The sequence below is a fragment of the Microcaecilia unicolor genome, chromosome 5 (assembly GCF_901765095.1).
Source record: "Microcaecilia unicolor chromosome 5, aMicUni1.1, whole genome shotgun sequence".
In the NCBI taxonomy this organism is placed as follows: domain Eukaryota; kingdom Metazoa; phylum Chordata; class Amphibia; order Gymnophiona; family Siphonopidae; genus Microcaecilia; species Microcaecilia unicolor.
Window position 1 is genome coordinate 71,150,751 of NC_044035.1, and position 22,235 is coordinate 71,172,985.

Consider the following 22,235-nt stretch of genomic DNA (forward strand, 5'->3'; position numbering starts at 1 on the left):
TGGTGGATCATCAGGTCTTGGGGGACTCTGTCTCCTCTGATGTAGATGAGGGCAGCGTTTCTGAGTGCTCCCAAAGGTCCCTTGGGGATTCTTTGGAGGAGGCTGATCCTCGCCCTGATGGGGGAGATTACCTCTCTGCAGCGCGGCTTTTTTCGCTCAGAGTAATTGCCTAACCTGTTAGTTCAGGCTATGAGCATCTTGAGCATTTCCTTTCCGGAGGAAGGCCCTCCCTCAACCTCAGTGGGTTCCGCTATTATGTCGGGAACCAAGCGCCCTTCCATGACCTTCCGCACATCCATGAAGCCATGAAAAATTTAATTTCGGCTCAATGGGATTCTCCAGAGGCAAGCCTCAAGGTAGTCAGGGCCATGACTCGTCTGTACCCTCTGCCAGAGGGTGAACAGGAGGCCTTGCACTGGCCGGCAGTGGACTCTCTAATCACTGCTGTGACAAAAAAGACGGCTTTGCCGGTGGAAGGTGGCTCTGCCCTTAAGGATTCACAGGACAGGAAATTGGAAGCGGCCTTAAAGTTAGCCTTTGAAGCCGCCGCCTTGAGTTTGCAGGCCTCGGCTTGTGGCTCCTATATGGCCAGGGCATGCCTGACGGTGTTGCAGCGGGCCTCCCCCTTGGATCCTTCCTTAAGGGCGGATTGGCCGATCCTGGAGTCGGGCTTGGCTTACTTGGCAGACTTGCTGTATGATGTTTTGAGAGGCTCGGCTAAAAGTATGTCTCAGACAGTCTTTGCCCGTCGATGGCTATGGCTTAAGCATTGGTCAGCTGACCATGCCTCCAAATCTCGCTTAGCCAAGTTGCCTTTTAAGGGCAAACTGCTCTTAGGGGATGAGCTGGACAAGATCGTGACAGATCACGACAGTTCTAAAGGCAAGAGGTTGCCGGAGGTCAAGGCAAGGGCCAGCAGTGCTCGCCCTGGTTCCTCTAAGGGCCATTTTCAAGAAGCCCGTCGTTATCGCCCGGGCAAGTCGGGCTCCTCCTCCTTCTCCTCCTTCAAGCAGAGGTTCTCCCCGAAGCAGCATTCCTTTTGCAGAGACCGCCTCTCAGGAGGTTCTTCCAACGGTCCTCCCCCAGGGTCTCGTACCCAATGACGGGGTCCTGGTCCATGGCCCAGAGCAGATAGGAGGAAGGCTGTCCTCTTTTCTGGGCGAGTGGACCAGGGTAACTTCAGACGCTTGGGTTCTAGAAGTCATCAGAGATGGTTACAAGTTGGAGTTCTGTCAGCCCCTGAGAGACAGGTACGTGAACTCTCCCTGCAAGTCTCCCCTCAAAGTGGCAGCAGTTCAACAGACTCTGGACAACTTGTTCCACCCTGCAAGTCTCCCCTCAAGCAGCGGCAGTGCAGCAGACTCTGGACAACCTGATCCGCCTTGGGGCGATGGTACCGTAGAGAATCGTGGCACAGGATGTTACTCAGTTTACTTTGTGGTGCCAAAGAAAGGAGGCTCTTCTCGGCCTATTCTCGACCTCAAGGGAGTCAATCGGGCCTTGCAAATACTCCGTGATTGCTGCAGTACAAGAAGGAGAATTCCTGGCATCCTTGGACATCAAGGAAGCTTATCTGCACATTCCCATCTGGCCGCCTCATCAGCACTTCCTGCGCTTTGCAGTGCTGGGCCGGCACTTCCAGTTCAGAGCCCTCCCGTTCGGGTTGGCTCCGGCTCCGTGGACCTTCTCCAAAATGATGGTGGCCATTGCGGCTTATCTCTGCAAGGAAGGAGTGCAAGTCCATCCCTACCTGGACGACTGGCTGATTCGAGCTCCCTCCTTTGCGGAGTGTGGGAGAGCGACGGACAGGGTCATTGCTCTTCTGAGCTCCCTGGGATGGATCATCAACCGGGAGAAAAGTCAGCTGCGCCCGACTCAGTCTCTGGAGTATCTGGGTGTTCAGTTCGACACCCAAGTGGGCAGAGTGTTCCTGCCGGACAACCAGAGCCTCAAGCTTCAGGCCCAGGTGGGCCGGTTCCTAGCCTCCTCAGCTCCTCGGGCTTGGGATTGTGTGCAACTGTTGGGCTCCATGACGGCCACAATGGAGGTAGTGCCCTGGGCCAGGGCCCATATGAGACCACTACAGCACTCTCTTCTGCGGTGCTAGACTACAGTTTCGGAGGATTACGCAGTCTGCCTTCCCCTGGACCCGGCGGTGAGAAGGGCGCTAAGTTGGTGGCTGATGTCAGACAAGTTGTCAGCTGGTATGCATCTCACGTCCCCAGAGTGGATTGTCGTTATGACGGACGCCTGCTTGACGGGCTGGGGAGCCCACTGCCTGGGAAGGATAGTGCAGGGGATATGGTCGCCGGCGGAGGCGCAGTGGTCCATCAACCTCTTGGAACTTTGGGCCATTCGGTTGGCGCTTCAAGCGTTTCTTCAGGTACTGATACTGAGGCAAGTTCGAATCCTGTCAGAGACAATGCCATGGCCGTGGCCTATGTCAATCGCCAGGGAGGTACCAGGAGCGCCCCCCTAGCCAGGGAGGCCATGAAGTTATGCCTGTGGGCAGAGGCAAATCTGGACCAGCTGTCGGCGGCTCACATTGCGGGAGTCCTGAATATAGAGGCGGACTTTCTCAGTCGCCATACCTTGGATCCCGGAGAGTGGCAACTGTCTGCTTGGGTGTTATTGGAGATCATGAAGCGCTGGGGCATACCGACCTTGGATCTGATGGCGACCTCGGCCAATTGCCAAGTGCCGCGGTTCTTCAGCAGAGGACGGGACCCTCGATCTCTGGGAGTCGATGCTCTTCTCCAGCAGTGGCCAGTACAGGAGCTTCTCTACATGTTCCCGCCTTGGCCTATGCTGGGCAGAATTCTCGGCCGGGTGGCGAAACACCCAGGCCGGGTGGTCCTGGTGGGTCTAGACTGGCTCAGACACCCTTGATATGCGGACCTGATCCGGCTTTCCATAGAGAGTCCTCTGCAGCTCCAGCGGAGCAGGACCTCTTACATCAGAGTCCCGTGGTGATGGAGGATCCCTCCCCCTTTGGTCTTACGGCCTGGCTCTTGAGTGGAAGCGGCTGAAGAAGAAGGGCTTCTCGGACAAGGTCATCGCCACTATGCTGAGAGCACGGAAGTGCTCTACTTCTACTACGTACCCCAGGGTATGGCGTACCTTTGCATCATGGTGCGAGGCAGGATCCCTGTCACCTTTCATGGCGCCAATTGCTTCAGTGTTGGCGTTCCTGCAAGAAGGTCTGGAGAAAAGCCTGTCGCTCTGCTCGCTTAAGGTCCAGGTAGCGGCTCTAGCTTCTCAGCCAGATGTGGTGTGTTTTCTCAAAGGGGCTAATCACCTACGCCCTCCTCTGCACTCGATAGTGCCTACATGGAATCTCAATCTGGTGCTGCGGGCCTTGCAGAAGCCGCCCTTTCAGCCATTATCGCGGCTGTCTCTGAAGGATCTGACGTTGAAAGCAGTCTTTTTGGTGGCAATCGCTTTTGCCAGGAGTGTTTCTGAGCTCCAGGCGCTCTCGTGTAGAGAGCCGTTCCTGCGGTTCACGGATTAAGGAGTGTCTATTCGCCCAGTGCCTTCCTTCTTGCCCAAGATTGTTTCTCGCTTCCATGTGAATCAGCAGCTTTGTCTACCTTCCTTCCATAGGGAGGATTATCCAGATGTTAGACGAGTTATCATCAGATACTTAGAAGTGACCAATAATTTCCGGAAGTCGGATCACCTGTTTGTGCTGTTCGCGGGCCCTCGTAGGGGTCTGCAGGCATCTAAGCCTACCGTGGCACGTTGGGTCAAGGAAACGATTGCGGCAGCTTATGTGGCCGCAGGGAAGGTGCCGCCTATCCAGCTGAAGGCTCATTCTACTAGAGCACAGGCGGCCTGTATGGCGGAGTCCAGATCCGTTTCCTTGGAGGAGATTTGCAGATCGGCGACTTGGGCGTCAGCTCATACCTTCTCACTGCATTCCCGCTTGGATGTGGCAGCACGTGCTGATGCTCAATTTGGGGCATCAGTGTTGTGTTCTGGGATTTCCATGTCCCGCCCTGTGTAGGTACTGCTTGGGTACATCCCATCAGTCTATGGATTGATCTGCATGATGATATGGAAGGTAAAATTATGCATCATACCTGATCATTTTCTTTCCATTAATCATTGCAGATCAATCCATAATCCCTCCCAGATATCTGTACTGTTTGTTTCTAGTTTTCAGTTATGTTTCAGGTTCAAGTTTAGACTACAGTTCCTGTTCAGGAGGACTTCGGGTTCAAGTTCTTCCACTTGGATTTCCCTGGAGTTGGGACGACTTTGTGTTGCAGTGAGCTGCTGCTTCTTTCCCCCCGTTTCGACGGTGGTTGGATTCATAACTAAATTATGCCAGTGCTCCCTCCCGCTTCGTGTGGTAGTAGGGTAGCTTTGTTTCCCTCCCACTTTGGTGGTGATGGGCTAAGCCAGTGCCTCCCGCAGTTGCAGTAGCAGGACATGCCAGTTCCCCCCGCGTCAGCGGGTGTGGGTGCCCCCCACCCCTGCTTCGGCGGTAGTTGGGTGGCGGAGTGTCCCTTTGTGGGTGTAATTCTCTATATTTGGTGAGTCCTGCGGATGGAGCTTTGATATCGATGATACTGGGGATTTCCCGGCAGCATATAGAACGGCAAAGGTTTGCTCTTTATCTCCACCTGCTGGTAGATGGACACAACCCATCAGTCTATGGATGATTAATGGAAAGAAAATTATCAGGTATGATACATAATTTTACCGTCCTACATGCTTGCCCACTTTTTCCCTAAGGTCTCATGCAAACAAAAGTGAATAGGTCCTGCATATAGTGATAAACAGAGCCACAATTCCATTCTGCTCAACTCTTATATCCTTAATCCTAACAAGTTAGGAACTACAGTAGTAAAAAGAACTTTATGAAACTGGCTATTGCACTAAATACCTTGTAGTCTTGTGGGATTGCAACTAAACAATGTGGTGAAGACACTTTCAGCCATTATAACACTGATTGCCCTTCTCTGCTCAATTGTTATCCAGTCACTGCATTTCATTATTGTCTAGGCAGTTGTCTCAAAAAGATACGTGTGTATATGGACAAGTAGTTCTACAAATCCTTTTCAGGTAATAGTTAGATCCCCCTGTGTGTATGCACCTGTCCTATTTTCTCTCAAACTAAAGCAAATCAAGATAGGGCACCCCTTAGCTATGGGATTTGGCTGACTCATCCTATTTGTTGACAGATAAAGCAGATATGCTAACTTGCAATAGAGGTACTCCATAGCCTGCAAGATAAATCAGACATACTCAACCACCCTCCTGAAAAGTTGACTCCTAAGCAAGCACCAAAGTATGTGGGTACATTTTGCCCTGTATCTGTGCACCGTGTCGCGCGCCCGCCCATGCGGGACGCGCTCTCGAGGTCCTTTGCATACCTTCAGGCTTCTTCCCCGGGAGCGCGGGGTTTGTGAGTCCTTTAAGGCAAAATCACCCTCCAGGTAGAGAGGAGACAAAACTGGACCGGAACTCCGGACTGGAGTTCTACACCGGAACACTCGGAACTGGAACGCACCGGACAGGTGCGCACTGGAGTGGGGCCCGCTGGACTGGACACACTGGAGTGGCCCCACTGGACAGGAACATACAGGAGTGAAACCCGCTGGACTGGAACACACTGGAACGGAACTGGAACATCCTGGACCTAGGCTTCACCTACACTTGACTGCCTCCCCCTCGGGTTGAGCCCTCAGGTTCTGGCAGCCGGTAGGACTTACAGGAACAACAGGAAAGAAGGTCCAGGGGTGCCCCCTGGCACCTAGGCGAAGGCAAGGCAGAGAAAGTCCGTGTTCCGGCAGCAGGCAGATTCCAAGCAATGGTCAGGACAAGGAACAAGACTACGGCTGGAGCCTCAGTATCAAGGAGAACTGGCAACAGGTAGAACAAGGGCAGAAGCTCCAGAAGCAAAAGAAACACACACGGAAACCCAGCAGGCTAAACACAAGAAGACATAGTCAACTGTACAAGCTAGTAGGAAAGCTATACCCAGGCAACCAGACATACACAGGAACATACACAGAGCAAAAACTCAGGAGACTTAGAAAAGCTATACACCAGCTAACAATAAAGCTGTGCCCAAGCTAACAAGTCAAACACTGGAAACAGACACAGAGCAAACTCAGAAGACTTCGTAAAGCTACACACCAGCTAACAACAAAGCTGTGCCCAAGCTAACAAGTCATGCCCTGGAAACATACACAGAACAAACTCAGGAGACTTAGTAAAGCTATACACCAGCTAACCACAAAGCTGTGCCCAAGCTAACAAGTCCTACACCGGAAACAAACCCAGAGAACTAGCAGAGCTAGGCACAGGCTACAAACCAGACGGAGCTAAGCTGGCTAATCTAACACTAGGAACAAACACAGAGAGCTAGCAGAGCTAGACACAGAAGGGTAGGAAACCCATAGAGCAAAAAACACAGAAGGGCTGAAACCCTACAGAGCTATACACACAGAAGGGCTGGAAACCCACAAGCGATAAACACAGAAGGGCTAAAACCCTACAGAGCTATAAACACAGAAGGGCTGGAAACCCACAAGCGATAAACACAGAAGGGCTGAAACCCTACAGAGCTATAAACACAGAAGGGCTGAAAACCCACAGAACAAAAGACAAGGAAAGCAAATGGTGCTAACAGCACACTAACCTCGGGACCTAAGGCACTGCAGAGGAAATGGCAATGCAAAGGCCAGGAGTGTAGTCTTCAGGTGACTAATAAAGCCCATCAACACCAGAGCCACAGGTGCAGCAATCACCTTGCAACCAAACAGAGGCTTGACACTCAGAGCAGGCATCCCATAGAAAGTAACAGCGGGAGCCATCTTGGATACTGGCAGAGACGAAGAGGCGGCAGCCATCTTGGAAGAGGCAAAGCCCACACAGGTGAGATTCAGTAGGGCAATCAGCACACAGAGCCAGAGAGAAACTAAGACAGAGACAGACACAGAGACCAGCAGAAGCCAGCACAGCCACTGACTCCCTGAAACAGGGTAAGTATGAGGGTGGTCACGGCCATAGTCGTGACAGTACCTCCCCCTCAAGACCCCCCTCCCGGTCCCCACAGGGGATTCAGGTGTCCAAGGGTAAGTGTGGTGAAACCTCCTGATGGGCTTCAACACACCAACATGAATCACTGGACTGGCAGTAGCAAGCACAACTGGAACTTGAAAAGAGGAGCGGCCCTTGAAACCAGGAAGTCTTTTTGGGCAACCACTATGCCGGCTTAGAGTCTGAGATGCAGCATCTTGGCTGGAACTGGAACTCAGAGCAGGCTCAGCATCTTGGCTGGAACTGGAACTCGGAGCAGGCTCAGCATCTTGGCTGGAACTGGAACTTGGAGCAGGCTCAGCATCTTGGCTGGAACTGGAACTTGGAGCAGGTGTAGCATCTTGGCTGGAACTGGAACTCGGAGCAGGCTCAGCATCTTGGCTGGAACTGGAACTCGGAGCAGGCTCAGCATCTTGGTTGGAACTGGAACTTGGAGCAGGCTCAGCATCTTGGCTGGAACTGGAACTTAGAGCAGGTGCAGCATCTTGGCTGGAACTGGAACTCGGAGCAGGCTCAGCATCTTGGCTGGAACTGGAACTTGGAGGAGATTCAGCTGCAAGGCTGGGCGCCCCCCTCTGGCCGGACTGGGACGTCTCTCTAACATTAGCTTCAGGCGGCGTCTGCCGAGCAGGGTTCAAGAGGAGACGGCCCTGGTATCCCCAGAGCATGCTAGCAGGCTGAAATGCAGAAAATGGGTTTCTCCGGGCCCCAAGCCGTTGAACACATCTTCTCTCAGCTATTGCTTCGGACTGAACAGGAGCTGAACCGGGACTGGGATCCGGACTACAATCAGAGTCTTGACTGGAGCGGGAACTCTGGACAGGAGCTAAACCGGGACCGGGACCCGGACTGGTATCAAAAGCTTGACTGGCAGGGCCCCTCAAACTGGACTCAGGAGCTTGGCTGGGAGCGCCCCGCGAACTGGACTTTAACTGAGGCTTGACAGAACACACCCTTTGGACAGGGATCGGAGGCTCGAGCGGAAGCGCCACTCGAACTGGCCTTCGGAGCTTGATTGGAGGTACCCTCCAGACTGGAAGCGGAGGTGCCACCTGAACCACCCTGTGGACTGGCATCGGAGGCTTGGTTAGAAGCCCCCCTCGAACTGGACTTAGTGGCTTGACTGGACGGGTCACTTGAACAAGAACCGGAGACTTGACCCGAAGCGCCACTTGCAAAGGAATCTGAGGCTCCATCGAAGGCTTCCCTCGGACTGGACTGGGAGACTTCAAAGGGCGTGCTACTTGAACGAGGACTGGAGGCTCGACCTGGAGCGCCACTTGCATAGGAATCTGAGGCTCCGTCAGAAGCACCCCACGGACTGGACTCAGAGGTTTCAAAGGGCTTGCCACTTGAAGGAGGACAGGAGGCTCGGTCAGCTGTGCCACTCGAACAGGAATCGGAGGTTCAATTTGCAGCGTCCCTCGGACTGGACTCAGAGGCTTGACTGGGAGCGCTACCTGAACTGGAATCGGAGGCTCAGTATGAAGCACCCCCTGGACTGGATTCAGGGACCTAGGTGTCGGCCCTTCTTGGACTGGAATCAGAGGCTTGGTACGCCGTCTCACTTGGCCGGACCTCATGGACCTGCATAGAACCGTCCCTCGGGCTGAACTCAGAAGCTTAGCTGGCGGCTTCACTCGAACAGGATTCGAAGGCTCTGCTTGAAACCCTCCTCGGACTGGACTCAGCGCTGGTGGACTGTAATCCTGAATAGGAACTAACCCGCTATGGTACCGCAGGCTGCTCTGCTGAGGGGGCCTGAGCGGAGGAATTCCCCGGCGTCTTCTTTCGGCCTCAGCCTCCGGAGTATCCCGCAGAGCTGGCTCCTCCAGAAGTCTGAGGCGGTAATCCCAGAGCGAGATAGCAGGATTCATGTCAGAAACTGGGCTATGGCGGACCAGACGCCACCAGAGACGCTTTCTTTCAGCTGCTGCTTCAGGAGTATCCTTCAGGGCAGGATCAGACAAAAGTATTTCCCGGTAATCATGGAGCGTCAAAACAGGGTTCAGAGAAAAAATTGGGTTGTAGAAATCCACACCATAATCAGGAACTGCACTGGTGCTGGACCCTGGATTGTCCACAGGGAACGAAGCTGTGGACAGGTAGCCAACCTGGACGGCTGATCTTGCCGGACTCATGGCCTTTGCATTCTGTCGCGCGCCCGCCCATGCGGGACGCGCTCTCGAGGTCCTTTGCATACCTTCAGGCTTCTTCCCCGGGAGCGCGGGGTTTGTGAGTCCTTTAAGGCAAAATCACCCTCCAGGTAGAGAGGAGACAAAACTGGACCGGAACTCCGGACTGGAGTTCTACACCGGAACACTCGGAACTGGAACGCACCGGACAGGTGCGCACTGGAGTGGGGCCCGCTGGACTGGACACACTGGAGTGGCCCCACTGGACAGGAACATACAGGAGTGAAACCCGCTGGACTGGAACACACTGGAACGGAACTGGAACATCCTGGACCTAGGCTTCACCTACACTTGACTGCCTCCCCCTCGGGTTGAGCCCTCAGGTTCTGGCAGCCGGTAGGACTTACAGGAACAACAGGAAAGAAGGTCCAGGGGTGCCCCCTGGCACCTAGGCGAAGGCAAGGCAGAGAAAGTCCGTGTTCCGGCAGCAGGCAGATTCCAAGCAATGGTCAGGACAAGGAACAAGACTACGGCTGGAGCCTCAGTATCAAGGAGAACTGGCAACAGGTAGAACAAGGGCAGAAGCTCCAGAAGCAAAAGAAACACACACGGAAACCCAGCAGGCTAAACACAAGAAGACATAGTCAACTGTACAAGCTAGTAGGAAAGCTATACCCAGGCAACCAGACATACACAGGAACATACACAGAGCAAAAACTCAGGAGACTTAGAAAAGCTATACACCAGCTAACAATAAAGCTGTGCCCAAGCTAACAAGTCAAACACTGGAAACAGACACAGAGCAAACTCAGAAGACTTCGTAAAGCTACACACCAGCTAACAACAAAGCTGTGCCCAAGCTAACAAGTCATGCCCTGGAAACATACACAGAACAAACTCAGGAGACTTAGTAAAGCTATACACCAGCTAACCACAAAGCTGTGCCCAAGCTAACAAGTCCTACACCGGAAACAAACCAGAGAACTAGCAGAGCTAGGCACAGGCTACAAACCAGACGGAGCTAAGCTGGCTAATCTAACACTAGGAACAAACACAGAGAGCTAGCAGAGCTAGACACAGAAGGGTAGGAAACCCATAGAGCAAAAAACACAGAAGGGCTGAAACCCTACAGAGCTATACACACAGAAGGGCTGGAAACCCACAAGCGATAAACACAGAAGGGCTAAAACCCTACAGAGCTATAAACACAGAAGGGCTGGAAACCCACAAGCGATAAACACAGAAGGGCTGAAACCCTACAGAGCTATAAACACAGAAGGGCTGAAAACCCACAGAACAAAAGACAAGGAAAGCAAATGGTGCTAACAGCACACTAACCTCGGGACCTAAGGCACTGCAGAGGAAATGGCAATGCAAAGGCCAGGAGTGTAGTCTTCAGGTGACTAATAAAGCCCATCAACACCAGAGCCACAGGTGCAGCAATCACCTTGCAACCAAACAGAGGCTTGACACTCAGAGCAGGCATCCCATAGAAAGTAACAGCGGGAGCCATCTTGGATACTGGCAGAGACGAAGAGGCGGCAGCCATCTTGGAAGAGGCAAAGCCCACACAGGTGAGATTCAGTAGGGCAATCAGCACACAGAGCCAGAGAGAAACTAAGACAGAGACAGACACAGAGACCAGCAGAAGCCAGCACAGCCACTGACTCCCTGAAACAGGGTAAGTATGAGGGTGGTCACGGCCATAGTCGTGACACACCGTCAGCATTTTTCAAGGTGAAACCCAATGAGCAGTTTCATTATTGGTCTTCCCTTTAACCAAACATAATTGAATTAAACTGATTGTGAATGAAAAATGTTAGTATGCATGCGGATTATCTTTTATACTAGTATTTATGTTCCTTGCCTTTTTAAAAATGTTGGTGATTCTTCATTGAACTGCTTTATATGTCTTGGTCAACTAACTGCTAAATGATTTCCTGTTGCTGCACCCATCAATTTCCATCTATGTCAACTCTAACTGCTTAATGATTTCCTGTTACCTCACTCACCAGTTTTCAGTAGATGTGGCTGTATAGTTGGCCCTTATTTTCCAATGTCTTGTCTTCTTATGCTGTGGTTTCTTTCCTATCCTTTCCCTTAAGGAATGTTTTTCTTGGTGTATATAAAAATGAAGCAACAAACTTGAACTAAAATGTTCAAATTGTACATCAAACAGAAAGTTCAGTATGAAAAGCAAATAATGATCTCTTTATTCCACGTTTGCACAGAGCCTCCAGAGACCTTGAATTAGATCACCGCATCAAACAACATCTTCTAATGATGCAAGAAAAAAGGAGACTACCAAGAGAGTCAGTTCAAGCAGAAATAGAGGCAGCAAAGAGAGACCTAGAAACTGTAGGTACCATGTCTGCCTTCTGAAACTCAGTATCCACATTGATAGCCAACCAGATAAGAATGATTTTCTACTTTCTCATTATCAATAGTTTAAGAACTAGACAGACTTCTTATCTGCAGTTCTGCTTTTTGTGTGTGTGTGTGTGTGTATATATATATATATATATATATATATATATTATCAGGCATGGGAAATTCAGCTAGAAATACTTATTTCGAAAGAAATCCTGGTACTCAAATGCCAGGCTACCCTTCAGGGGTGGGGTGATCACTGAGGGACTCACCCCATAATAGCCAGACCCCCTGCAACCAATCACAGAATCTATGACAAGGCAGAATTGGTGTGTAGAGCCTGACCTCTTTCATTAAAACTTGGGGACCATGGGTCAATTTTAGCAGACAATGGAAAAGGTGCCGGTACTCAGTACTCCCAAGTACCTCCTCAAAAAAAGCCTTGCATTTAAGCAAGACATAGAGGGGTGTCACTTGCACAGAGAAACAGGTACAACTCTAACCACCTTATTGTACAGACTAAATAGGCCATATAGGTCTTTATGGCCAATGGAGGAAAGCATGTGAAGGTTTGTACTTCAAGATCCCCCCACGACACAAGGGAAGACATGCTAGGGTAGAGAGGTCAGATCTCTCAAATGATATAGCAAAATTAGAAAAGGTACAAAGAAGGGCGACGGAAATGATAAAAGGGCGGGGACAACTTCCCTATGAGGCAAGACTAAAGCGGCTAACGCTCTTCAGCTTGGAGAAGAGATGGCTGTGGAGTGGACCAGATAGGTGCTTGTTTACTCTTTCTAAAAATGCTAGGACTGGAGGGCACACAGTGAAGCAACAAAATAGTACATTTAAAACAAACTGGAGAAAATATTTCTTCACTCAATTTGTAATTAAACTCTGGAATTCATTGCCAGAGAATGTGTGAAAGGCACTTTGCTTAGCTGGGTTTCAAAAAGGTTTGGATAATTTCCTAAATGAAAAGTCCATAAGCCATTAAGATGGACTTGGGGAAAATCCACTGCTGCTTTCTAGGATAAGCAGTATAAAATCTGTTTTACTGTTTTGGAATCTTGCCAGGTACTTGTGGCCTGTATTGGCCACTGTTGGAAATACAATACTGGGCTTGATGGACCTTTGGTCTGTCCTAGTATGGCAATGCTTATGTTCTTGTGTTCTATCTTGAACCCCACCCCCCCCTAAATAACCAAGTCTGAAGACTAACCTAGAAACATTTATAAGTTTGTTGATATAAATCCAAAGGAAGGGAGTTCCACAATGTCAGAGCAGTGCTACGAAATGCCATACTGTAAGTCAACTTCAGTCTGATGTATCTATGATAAGGGGCAACAACAAGATTCACCTGAGAAGATCTAAGTATCCATGTTGATTGATAAGAGTATCAACAAATCTGAAAAATATTGGAATTCCATAGTATAATATTTGATAAGTCAATAATATTATCTTCTAATTAATATGATAGAAAAAGGGATCCTTTGTTCCTTCACAAGTAACATTGCCATGTGATGAAACTGTTTTGTATTTTAAAGCATTTTAAAAGCTATGTTTTGTGTTAGCTTCAGTCAATTTAAGATTGATAAATTGCAACTCTGCATCCATGCATTACCTTAATCTAGTCTGCTGATTGCTAGGGAGGGTACAAGTACATACAGTTCATCACGGCCCAAAACACAATTTGTGGAATGGATCAACATTAAAATATAAAATATTAAAATATAAAAATATCTTTGCTAGATGAGAAATTTGGAAATTGAAATTAAACTGATTTCAATGCAAACACCTAGAAATCTGCACTACCCAAGCTGCAAAAGACTCAAATACAAATCAACTTATGCATCCAATTTCTCCTACATAAGCACACAACTGTGGAACGCATTACCAAAAGCCTTGAAAACCACGTACGACCACCTAAACTTCCGGAAAAAACTAAAAACTAACCTGTTTAAAAAGGCATACCTTACCAATCCATCATAAATGCCTGATCTCTGCAACACAACAAAACTAAAGTACTTAATGGACATAACACTACTCTTCTGTTGTACAATTCCCTAATGTGGCAGTGCCACATGAACTTTATCTCACCACAACATCACTTTGTATTTGTTTACACCGGAGTCTGCAAACGCCTCTCCGGTACTACATAAGCCACATTGAGCCTACAAATAGGTGGGAAAATGTGGAATACAAATGTAACAAATAAATAAATAAATATAAATTTTGTCCCTAAAATTAATAAAACAATTCTCAATTCTGAGACCTGTAAGAAGAAAAGAAAATGAGGCTGTGAAAATATCAGGGCCTCACTATTTGTTGAGTTCAGTTTCAAACAATGCGGGCTCAACCAATTAGGAATCATGGATAGATGGATATTGATTCTTTGAATATGCTCCTTTATGCACACTCATGGACCAAAGATCAGAAACCCCACGCTGTTCCAAACAGCTAGTGCCGGAACAGTACAGGAAAATAAAGTCCCGATGATCAATAATAATAGCATGCAAATTTATGCACACTATTAATTTTGATTATTGGGGGACTTTTGTGGGAGGATTGTGCCTGGGCATGCGCCCAAGGCACAATCCTCCCGCAGAAGTTGTTTGACAGTTCCTGACTGAAAAAAAAGCCCAGACCTGTCAAAGCAGCCCTCCCCACACACACACACACACAACCCCTCCCCCAAGCAATATCTGGTGGTCCAGCAGGACCCTATTGTCCCCTCACTCTGGTGTCTTGGTGCCACCCCATTGATCAATGAAAGGTGCTTGAGGTCCAACCCCCCTCCCATGCAATACCTGTCCGGTGGACCTCCAGCCCTCCCCCCCCCCACAACCCCCCCCCCCCCCCCATGCAATACCTGGTGGTTCAGCAGGACCCTATAGCCTTGCCTCACCCTGGTGGCCTAGTGGCACCCTCCCCCCCAACACCCCTGTACCTTTCAGCAATAGTAGACAGTTTCACTTCCTCCTTTTGCGAGTGCCACATTCAAAATGGCGGCACCCTGCCTAGTGCATCTTGGGATACACTGAGCAGGGCTTCCCTTCCATGTGGATATCACAGGATACACCGGGCAGGGCGCCGCCATTTTGAAGGCAGCATTCACAGAAGGAGGGAGTGCTATTCTCTCCTCCTGCTTAAAGGTATGGGGGCTTGGGGGGTTGGCAGCACTAGGCCACCAGGGTAAGGGGGTTCTATAGGGTCCCGCTGGACCACCACGCATTCCTTGTGGGAGAGGAGGAGGGCTGGAGGTCCACCAGACAAAAAGCAAGCCCTAAGGAATTTAGAAAGGAGGTGGTGTAAGGATGGCACTTCAGTAGCTTTATTGGAGTACGGGAATGCTAGAAATCAGGTGGCCATTTTTTTCATGAGCACAAGTGGAGAAGGAGATGCAAACCTCTTCCCTGAAGAAGGACGACGAAACCTGGCCATGTTGGCAGGGGTTTGACTCAGTTGAAAAGTGCTGCCAAAGCTAAGTACTATGTTAATATGGATTTCAAGTGCTATGGCTGTATGCTATTTTAAAAATTGGATGAATATTGATGAAAAATGATAATTTAAACAAAACTTTTTCTAAAAAAATAAATAATTAAATAAACGGGTTGATCTATGAGGATGTATACAGCGCCATGATATATGGGACGCTGTTCCCAGATGGGATTTGCTGCTTTTTAATCTGATGATCCTCGTATTAACTGAGTAAGATGTTAAGAATGTCAGCTTGAACTATATGATATGAATAATTATTGAGTGTTTGGGATGCTAGGATGATTTGTTGATATATATCCCCACACCGATACTGGAGGTCTCTTTAATTTGATTGTAAAAAAAGAAACAACAGGTCTTGGCGATCTGCTGGATATGAGCAGAGAAGGAGAGAGACGAGTCAAAGATGACCCCAAGGTTTCGAGCTGAGGAGACAGGGAGAATGAGAGAGCCATCAACAGAAATAGAAAACGGGGGGAGTGGGGAGGTGGGTTTGGGGGGGGGAAATGAGAAGCTCGGTTTGGTCATGTTTAATTTCAGGTGGCGTTGAGACATCCAGACAGCAATGTCAGACAAGCACGCTGAAACTTTGGTTTGGATGCAAGGTGAGATATCAGGGGTAGAAAGGTAGATTTGGGAGTCATCAGCATAGAGATGGTAGGAAAAGCCATGGGATGAGATTAATGAACCAAGGGAAGAAGTGTAGATAGAAAAGAGGAGGGGACCAAGAACAGAACCTTGAGGTACGCCGACAGGCAGAGGGATAGAAGTAGAAGAGGATCCACCAGAGTGAACACTGAAGGTGTGGATGGGGAGGTAGGAAGAGAACCAGGAAAGGACAGAGCCCCGGAATCCAAGTGAGGACAGGGTATCGAGGAGTATGCTGTGATCGACAGTGTCAAAAGCAGCAGAAAGATCAAGAAGAATGAGGATGGAATAGAGACCTCTGGATTTAGCCAGTAATAGGTCATTGGAGACTTTAGTAAGCGCAGTTTCGGTTGAGTGGAGAGGGCGAAAACCAGATTGTAGTGGGTCAAGAATAGCATGTGAGGAGAGAAACTCAAGGCAGTGGTGGTGAACAGCACGCTCAAGTAATTTGGAGAGAAAAGGGAGGAGGGAGATGGGTCAGTAATTAGAGGGACAAGTAGGGTCGAGTGAAGGCTTCTTAAGGAGAGGTGTGACCACAGCATGTTTAAAGGCAGTAGGGACAGTTGCAGTGGAAAGTGAGAGGTTGAGAATGTGACAGATAAAAGGAATAAGAGCAGGTGAGATGGCATTAAGAAGGTGGGTGGGAATGGGATCAGAGGAACAGGTGGTACATTTTGAGGACGAAAGAAGTGTAGTTTCCTCTACAGTAACTTCAGGAAAGGAGGAAAAGGAATGAGGGGAAGGAGAGAGAAGGGAACGGACTAGTGGAGGGAGGGGGTTGGCAGTGTACCGAAGGCAGGATGGGGCGTGCTTAAGAGATGGGCGTCCTTGGCCAATAATCGAAAAAAGAAGGGCGTCCCTGACGAGTATTTGGCCGACTTTATTTGGTCCAGTTTTTTTCACGACCAAGCCTCGAAAAGGTGCTCGAACTGACCAGATGACCACCAGAGGGAATCGGGGATGACCTCCCCTTACTCCCCCAGTGGTCACTAACTCCCTCTCACCCAAACAAAATTGTTAAAAACATTTTTTTCCAGCGTCTATGCCAGCCTCAAATGTCATACCCAGCTCCATGACAGCAGTATGCAGGTCCCTGGAGCAGTTTTTAGTGGGTGCAGTGCACTTCAGGCAGGCGGACACAGGCCCATCCCTCCCCCCCCCCCCCCCCCACATCTAGGTGCCTCCTTCACCCTTTAAGGGCTATGGTAGTGTTGTGCAGTTGTGGGGAGTGGGTTTTGGGGGGGAGTTGGGGGGCTCAGCACCCAAGGTAAGGGAGCTATGCACCTGGGAGCAATTTGTGAAGTCCACTGCAGTGCCGCCTAGGGTGCCCGGTTGGTGTCCTCGCATGTGAGGGGGACCAGTGCACTATGAATGCTGGCTGCTCCCACAACCAAATGGCTTGCATTTGGTCATTTTTGAGATGGGCGTCCTCGGTTTCCATTATTGGCGAAAACCGAGATCGTCCATCTCTAAGGTCGACCATCTCAATATTTAGGTCGACCATCTCTTAGGTCGACCTAAATGTTGAGATTTGGGCATCCCCAACTGTATTATCGAAACGAAAGATGGATGCCCATCTTGTTTCGATAATACGGGATGCCCCGCCCCTTCGTGGGGACGTCCTCAGAGATGGGTGCCCTTAGAGATGGGCGTCCCCGTTAGAAAATGCCCCTCAGTGTCACAGATGATGTAAATAGGTGAAAAAAAATAGTACCTGACATCCTGAGGGTGGGTCTGGAAGCTCCAGAGCTGGCCATAGGAGTATTGCCAGGAAGAGCTTGAGTGAATTTGTGGGCCTAGAGAAAATCAAGTCACAAGGAGAACCAGGAACACGACAAATGTATTATTATTATTATTATTATAAAAGAATCCATGAACTGCAGCTGAAAGTAGGCCCAGGGCTTCTGGGGGATCAAAGCTTGTAGCTGCGATTGAGGCTGTGTTGGTGCAAGGCATTCTGAGCCAGACAGCAGCAGTAAGCCGCAAAGGAAACGCCACTGGGGCTGACGGCCACAATTGAAGGAAACAGGCCTGAACTGCTGTGAGCAGAAAGAGCTGCTCTAGGGCCGGCAGCAGACCCAAGACTAAAGTGATGCTAGCCTGCAATATCAGCAGAGGGAAATTAAAAATAAATAAATAAATAAATAAATAATAAAGTTCAGGGGAAGACTCAGGAGTGAGAGGAGAGCTGGGAGAGGCTACCAGCACAGGTGGGACATATGGGAGAAGTTCCCTGAAGCTGTTTTTGAGAGGTCTGCTTTAAATGTAAAGGGCCATGTTGTCCCAATTTTTAAAGAGCACTATTTTGGTGTAAAAAAGCAGTGCCATAGTTAGCTATGTGTGGGTGATATGGCTGTACAGGGCACAAGGGAGGCAAGGGTGCCAAAATTGTGCCCTGTTCACTTCCTCCATTGCTTGGCCACAATGCAGTAGACAAAGCGGGAGCACTAGGAGGCACATCGCCAGAGTGGTTTCCAGCTTAGGATGCTACTGGTAAAAGGATGACACAAAAGGGTATAGGGGTCACTGTGGAAACATAGGAGATCCCAAAAAGAGCCTGAGGAGTGAATTAAATTGGAAACTTAAAGGGACAGTACAGTACCCATTGTAGAAATGGAGAGTCCCAGAGGACATTGCCGAAGAGAGCAGAGTAGTTTGTTGGAGTATGTGGTGAGTGTATGAATGGATACAAATAGTTTTAAAAATGAAAATGATTTTTAAATGGTTTTGTGGAGCTCTGAGGTGTATTAAGTGGTTTTGAAACTCTTGATTCTAATTTTGTTGAATGGGATGGGAACATTATTGGAAGTGTTTCTGGAAATTTTGAATGAGGTAGAATAAGGTTTGCTGTTTGTGAAGTTCAGAAACAAAAAAAGGCCCACTATAACTTTAAAATGTATAAGAAATAAGTTGGTATTCCGTAGTCAAAACCCAACCTTATGCTTGAAGCTTGATTTGGTGTCTCCATGAAATCTCCAAGGAAACTACCCATTGGGAGCGAAGAGCATTTAGAGGTCCTTTTCCTAAGGTGCACTAAAACAGATTTAGCGCATACTAACAATTAGTGTGCGCTAAATGATAAAGAGCCCATAGGAATATAATGGGCATCTTATTTAGCGCACCTTAGTAAGAGGACTCCTTAGTTTCCAAAGGAAATTCAGTAATAGAGGTAGCAGGAGACCATCATAAGCTGTTCTGCAGTGTGGATGTGTTTGAAGAACCTATTGTAAATGTGAAATTGCAAGCACAAAGCTTATCACATAAAAAAGAAGAACCAATTCCCACAAAATAGCCTCTCTAATCCCCAAAGTTGTGAGAAATACACACTCATTATAATGCTTTCTAAATTTTCCTCACTTTTTTTCTTTATAATAAAACATGGAGGGAAAAAGGCCTCAGTAGTAAAAGGTTTCAAGCTGCAATGGCTATGTGCTGATATTACCATACATTTCAACCAATGCAGCACCTTTTAACTTGTACCAATCATTGGCCAAAAACCTCCCAAATGACCTTTATTCTTGCATCGTCAACAAGTTTTCTCACATTGTCCACATCAGTATCAGTTTTTCAAAAGTTGCCACAGCAATGCAGTCTTAGTTTATGTCGGAAGTACTGAAAATAATTGTGGAAAAATCCCCTGAAGAAGCCTGCCATGGTGAAATGGGTCCTGTTGGGATTCCTCACTAAGGGTCCCTTTTACTAAGACACGTAGACGCCTATGTGCGTCCAACGCATATCAAATTGGCACTACCATCCAGCTACCATGTGCCCCAGCCCTTAATTCCAATTTTGACGTGTGCCCAAACACGTGGTAGAAAATATTTTCTATTTTCTACCACGTGGCGTTTTTACCCATCAGTAATCAGCAGTTTACGTGCGCTGGCTGCTTACTGCCCGGTTAGCAGGTGAGACCTTACCGCCACCACTAAGTCAATGGGTGGCGGTAAGGTCTCAACCTGAAAATGGACACCCGCTGGTTTTAATTTTGCCGCACGTCCATTTTCTGGCACAAAAAAAATGTATTTTTTCCAGGCGCACTGAGAAAATGGACCTGTGTGTCCAAAACACTCACCTACAACAGCGCAGGCCACTTTTAGCTGTGCTTTAGTAAAAGGGCCCCCTAAGCTAAGTTTACATCAGATACTTCCTTCATTCACTGCATGTTTATTTTGAAGGTATTGCCCTGCAGTGCAGTGTTAGTACCAGTGGCGTAGCTACGTGGGGCCTGGGCCCCCGTAGATTTCGCCTTGACCCCCCCCCCTCCCGACCCCCCCCCCCCCCGCAAACCCTCCCCCCGCCGCTGCCTACCTTTGCTTTTGCTGGCGGGGGACCCCAATCCCCACCAGCCGACGTCCTCTTCGTCCTGCAGTCAGTGCAAAGTCTTCGTTGTGCAACAGAACGAAGACTTTACACTGACTGCAGGACGAAGAGGACATCGGCTGGCGGGGATTGGGGTCCCCCACCAGCAAAAGCAAAGGAAGGCGGCGACGGGGGAGGGTTCATGGCAAGAGAGGGGGTCGAGAGGGCAGGAGGTCGTGAAAGGTGGCGGCGGGTCAGCAATGGGGGGGGTCGGCAAGTCCTCCACAGCACCTGAAAGGCAGCCGGTGGTAGAGCTGGGCACCTCTCAGCTGAGGAAAGGCTTACCAGGGGTTAGGCCGCAGCCAGCATTCCTCCCCCTGAGGGTCGCCTGATCCTAGCCAAAAAGCACCTGGAAACTCTGTGCACTTGGAGCGAGGGCCCTGGGAAGATCGGGGTGGACCTGGAGTCACCCCGGATACAGCTGTGAGGAAATGCAGAAGGGCTGCAAGTCCTCCACAGCACCTGGTGGGAGCGCTGGGCACCTAGAGCGGAGGCCCTGAGTGGATCGGAGTGGACCTGGGTGTCACCCCGGAGAAGGCTGTAAGGATATGCAGATGAGCTGCAAGTCCTCCACAGCACCTGAAAGGCAGCCAGTGGTAGATCTCAACTCAAATAACATCCTAATGATGAGCGACATTAATTTACATCTAGAAAAACATAAAGATCTCAATACCAAAAACTTCTTGAATTTCCTTCATAATTGGCAATTTTCCATTATATCTGTATCCACTAACACACAGTCCCATAACAAAGGACACTAACTAGACATTCTAGCATATAAATTCACAGCCCCCCAAAATTTTCACATTTCCAAATTAACATGGTCACCTGTACCCTGGTCAGATCATTACAAATTAAGGGCCCTGTTTACTAAGCCGTGCTGTAGGCACGCTAACAATAGAGACACCCATTATATTCCTATGGGTGTCTCTACCAGCACGCACTAAAAAGTTTGCATGCCTACAGCTTGGCTTAGTAAACACAGCCCTAAATTTCAAACTCAATTGAAAAGAAAACAAGACAAATGTTGCCTTTATTTATTTATTTAACAAAATTTATAGCCCACACATTGTAACATCTAAGCAGATTACAATAAAACAAACATAATCATGATCACAAACATTGTTAAAACAAATAAACATTACAACTATATAAAATTCAAAATTCTAAAAAATAAGAAGACCACCTTCACAAGAAGAGGAAAAATTAATAATGAATATACGCATATGTATCACCCCATCTCTGTATCCCTTGAGCCAACAGCTGTGACAGTGGTTTTATATCCCCATTCTCTCCCAACACATCTGCCAAACAGATCACTCCTAACTGCTCCCATCTATCAAAGATTTTATTCTCCAACCCTGGCACGAATGCCGGGTTTCCCTTAATGTTTATGAATTCCGTTATTCTTGGATCTCCTCCTAGCAATGTCCCCAAAAATTTCCACGCTTCTCTGATGGGCATGAGCAAAACATTATGCCTAAGTCTCTGTGGGATCTCGGTTTTCTGCAAATGTATTAATGTTATGTAATGATATGAACTAAATAGCGCATCTTCAATTTCAAGTGGTGTGTGTGCATGGGATTGGAATATCCTGTCTCTCACCTGGCGGAGAAGGCGTGCCACATTCTAATATCTAAGGTTAGGGATGCCCAAGCCCCCTTGTCTCCAGCCTCCCAGCATATATTTCTGTTACATCTTAGCACATTTCCTAGCCCAGCAAAACCGAAATACTAGTCGATAAAAATGTTTTATATCTTTCTTCAGCAACATTATGGGTAGGATCTGTAATGCATAAAGCCATCTCAGCAATATCACCATTCTGATGAGACATATCCTCCCCACCAAAGACAGCATTAGGGTGTCCCATGCGTCTAACTACTGTGCCGTCTGTTCCAGTAATTTTGTAATATTTAGCTGATATAAATCCCTTGGTCTAGTCGGCAACTGAATACCCAAATACATAAAAGAGTTATTCGCCCATTTCAAGGGGAACCCTCTCGGCCATAAGTTTTGTATGTCTAGATTTATGGCGAGAGCTTCCGATTTATCTATGTTTAATTTGAAACCCGAATAGTCTCCGTATTCTCGTAGCACCTCTAAGAGAGTCCCCAAAGTCTCCTTCGGCTTCGTTATTATCATTAACAGGTCATCAGCAAACGCAGCCAGTTT

General features: G+C 48.5%; 1 protein-coding gene across 3 annotated transcripts in view; it reads left to right on the forward strand.

The window, feature by feature from the left end:
• Positions 1-22,235, forward strand: part of LRRC27 (leucine rich repeat containing 27) — a 253,824-nt gene that overhangs the window by 221,499 nt on the left and 10,090 nt on the right. For all 3 annotated transcript variants that reach the window (XM_030202987.1, XM_030202988.1, XM_030202986.1), the window contains one exon: positions 11,420-11,546. In XM_030202987.1, the coding sequence (XP_030058847.1) occupies positions 11,420-11,546 (127 nt within the window). The remainder of the gene's footprint in view (positions 1-11,419; positions 11,547-22,235) is intronic.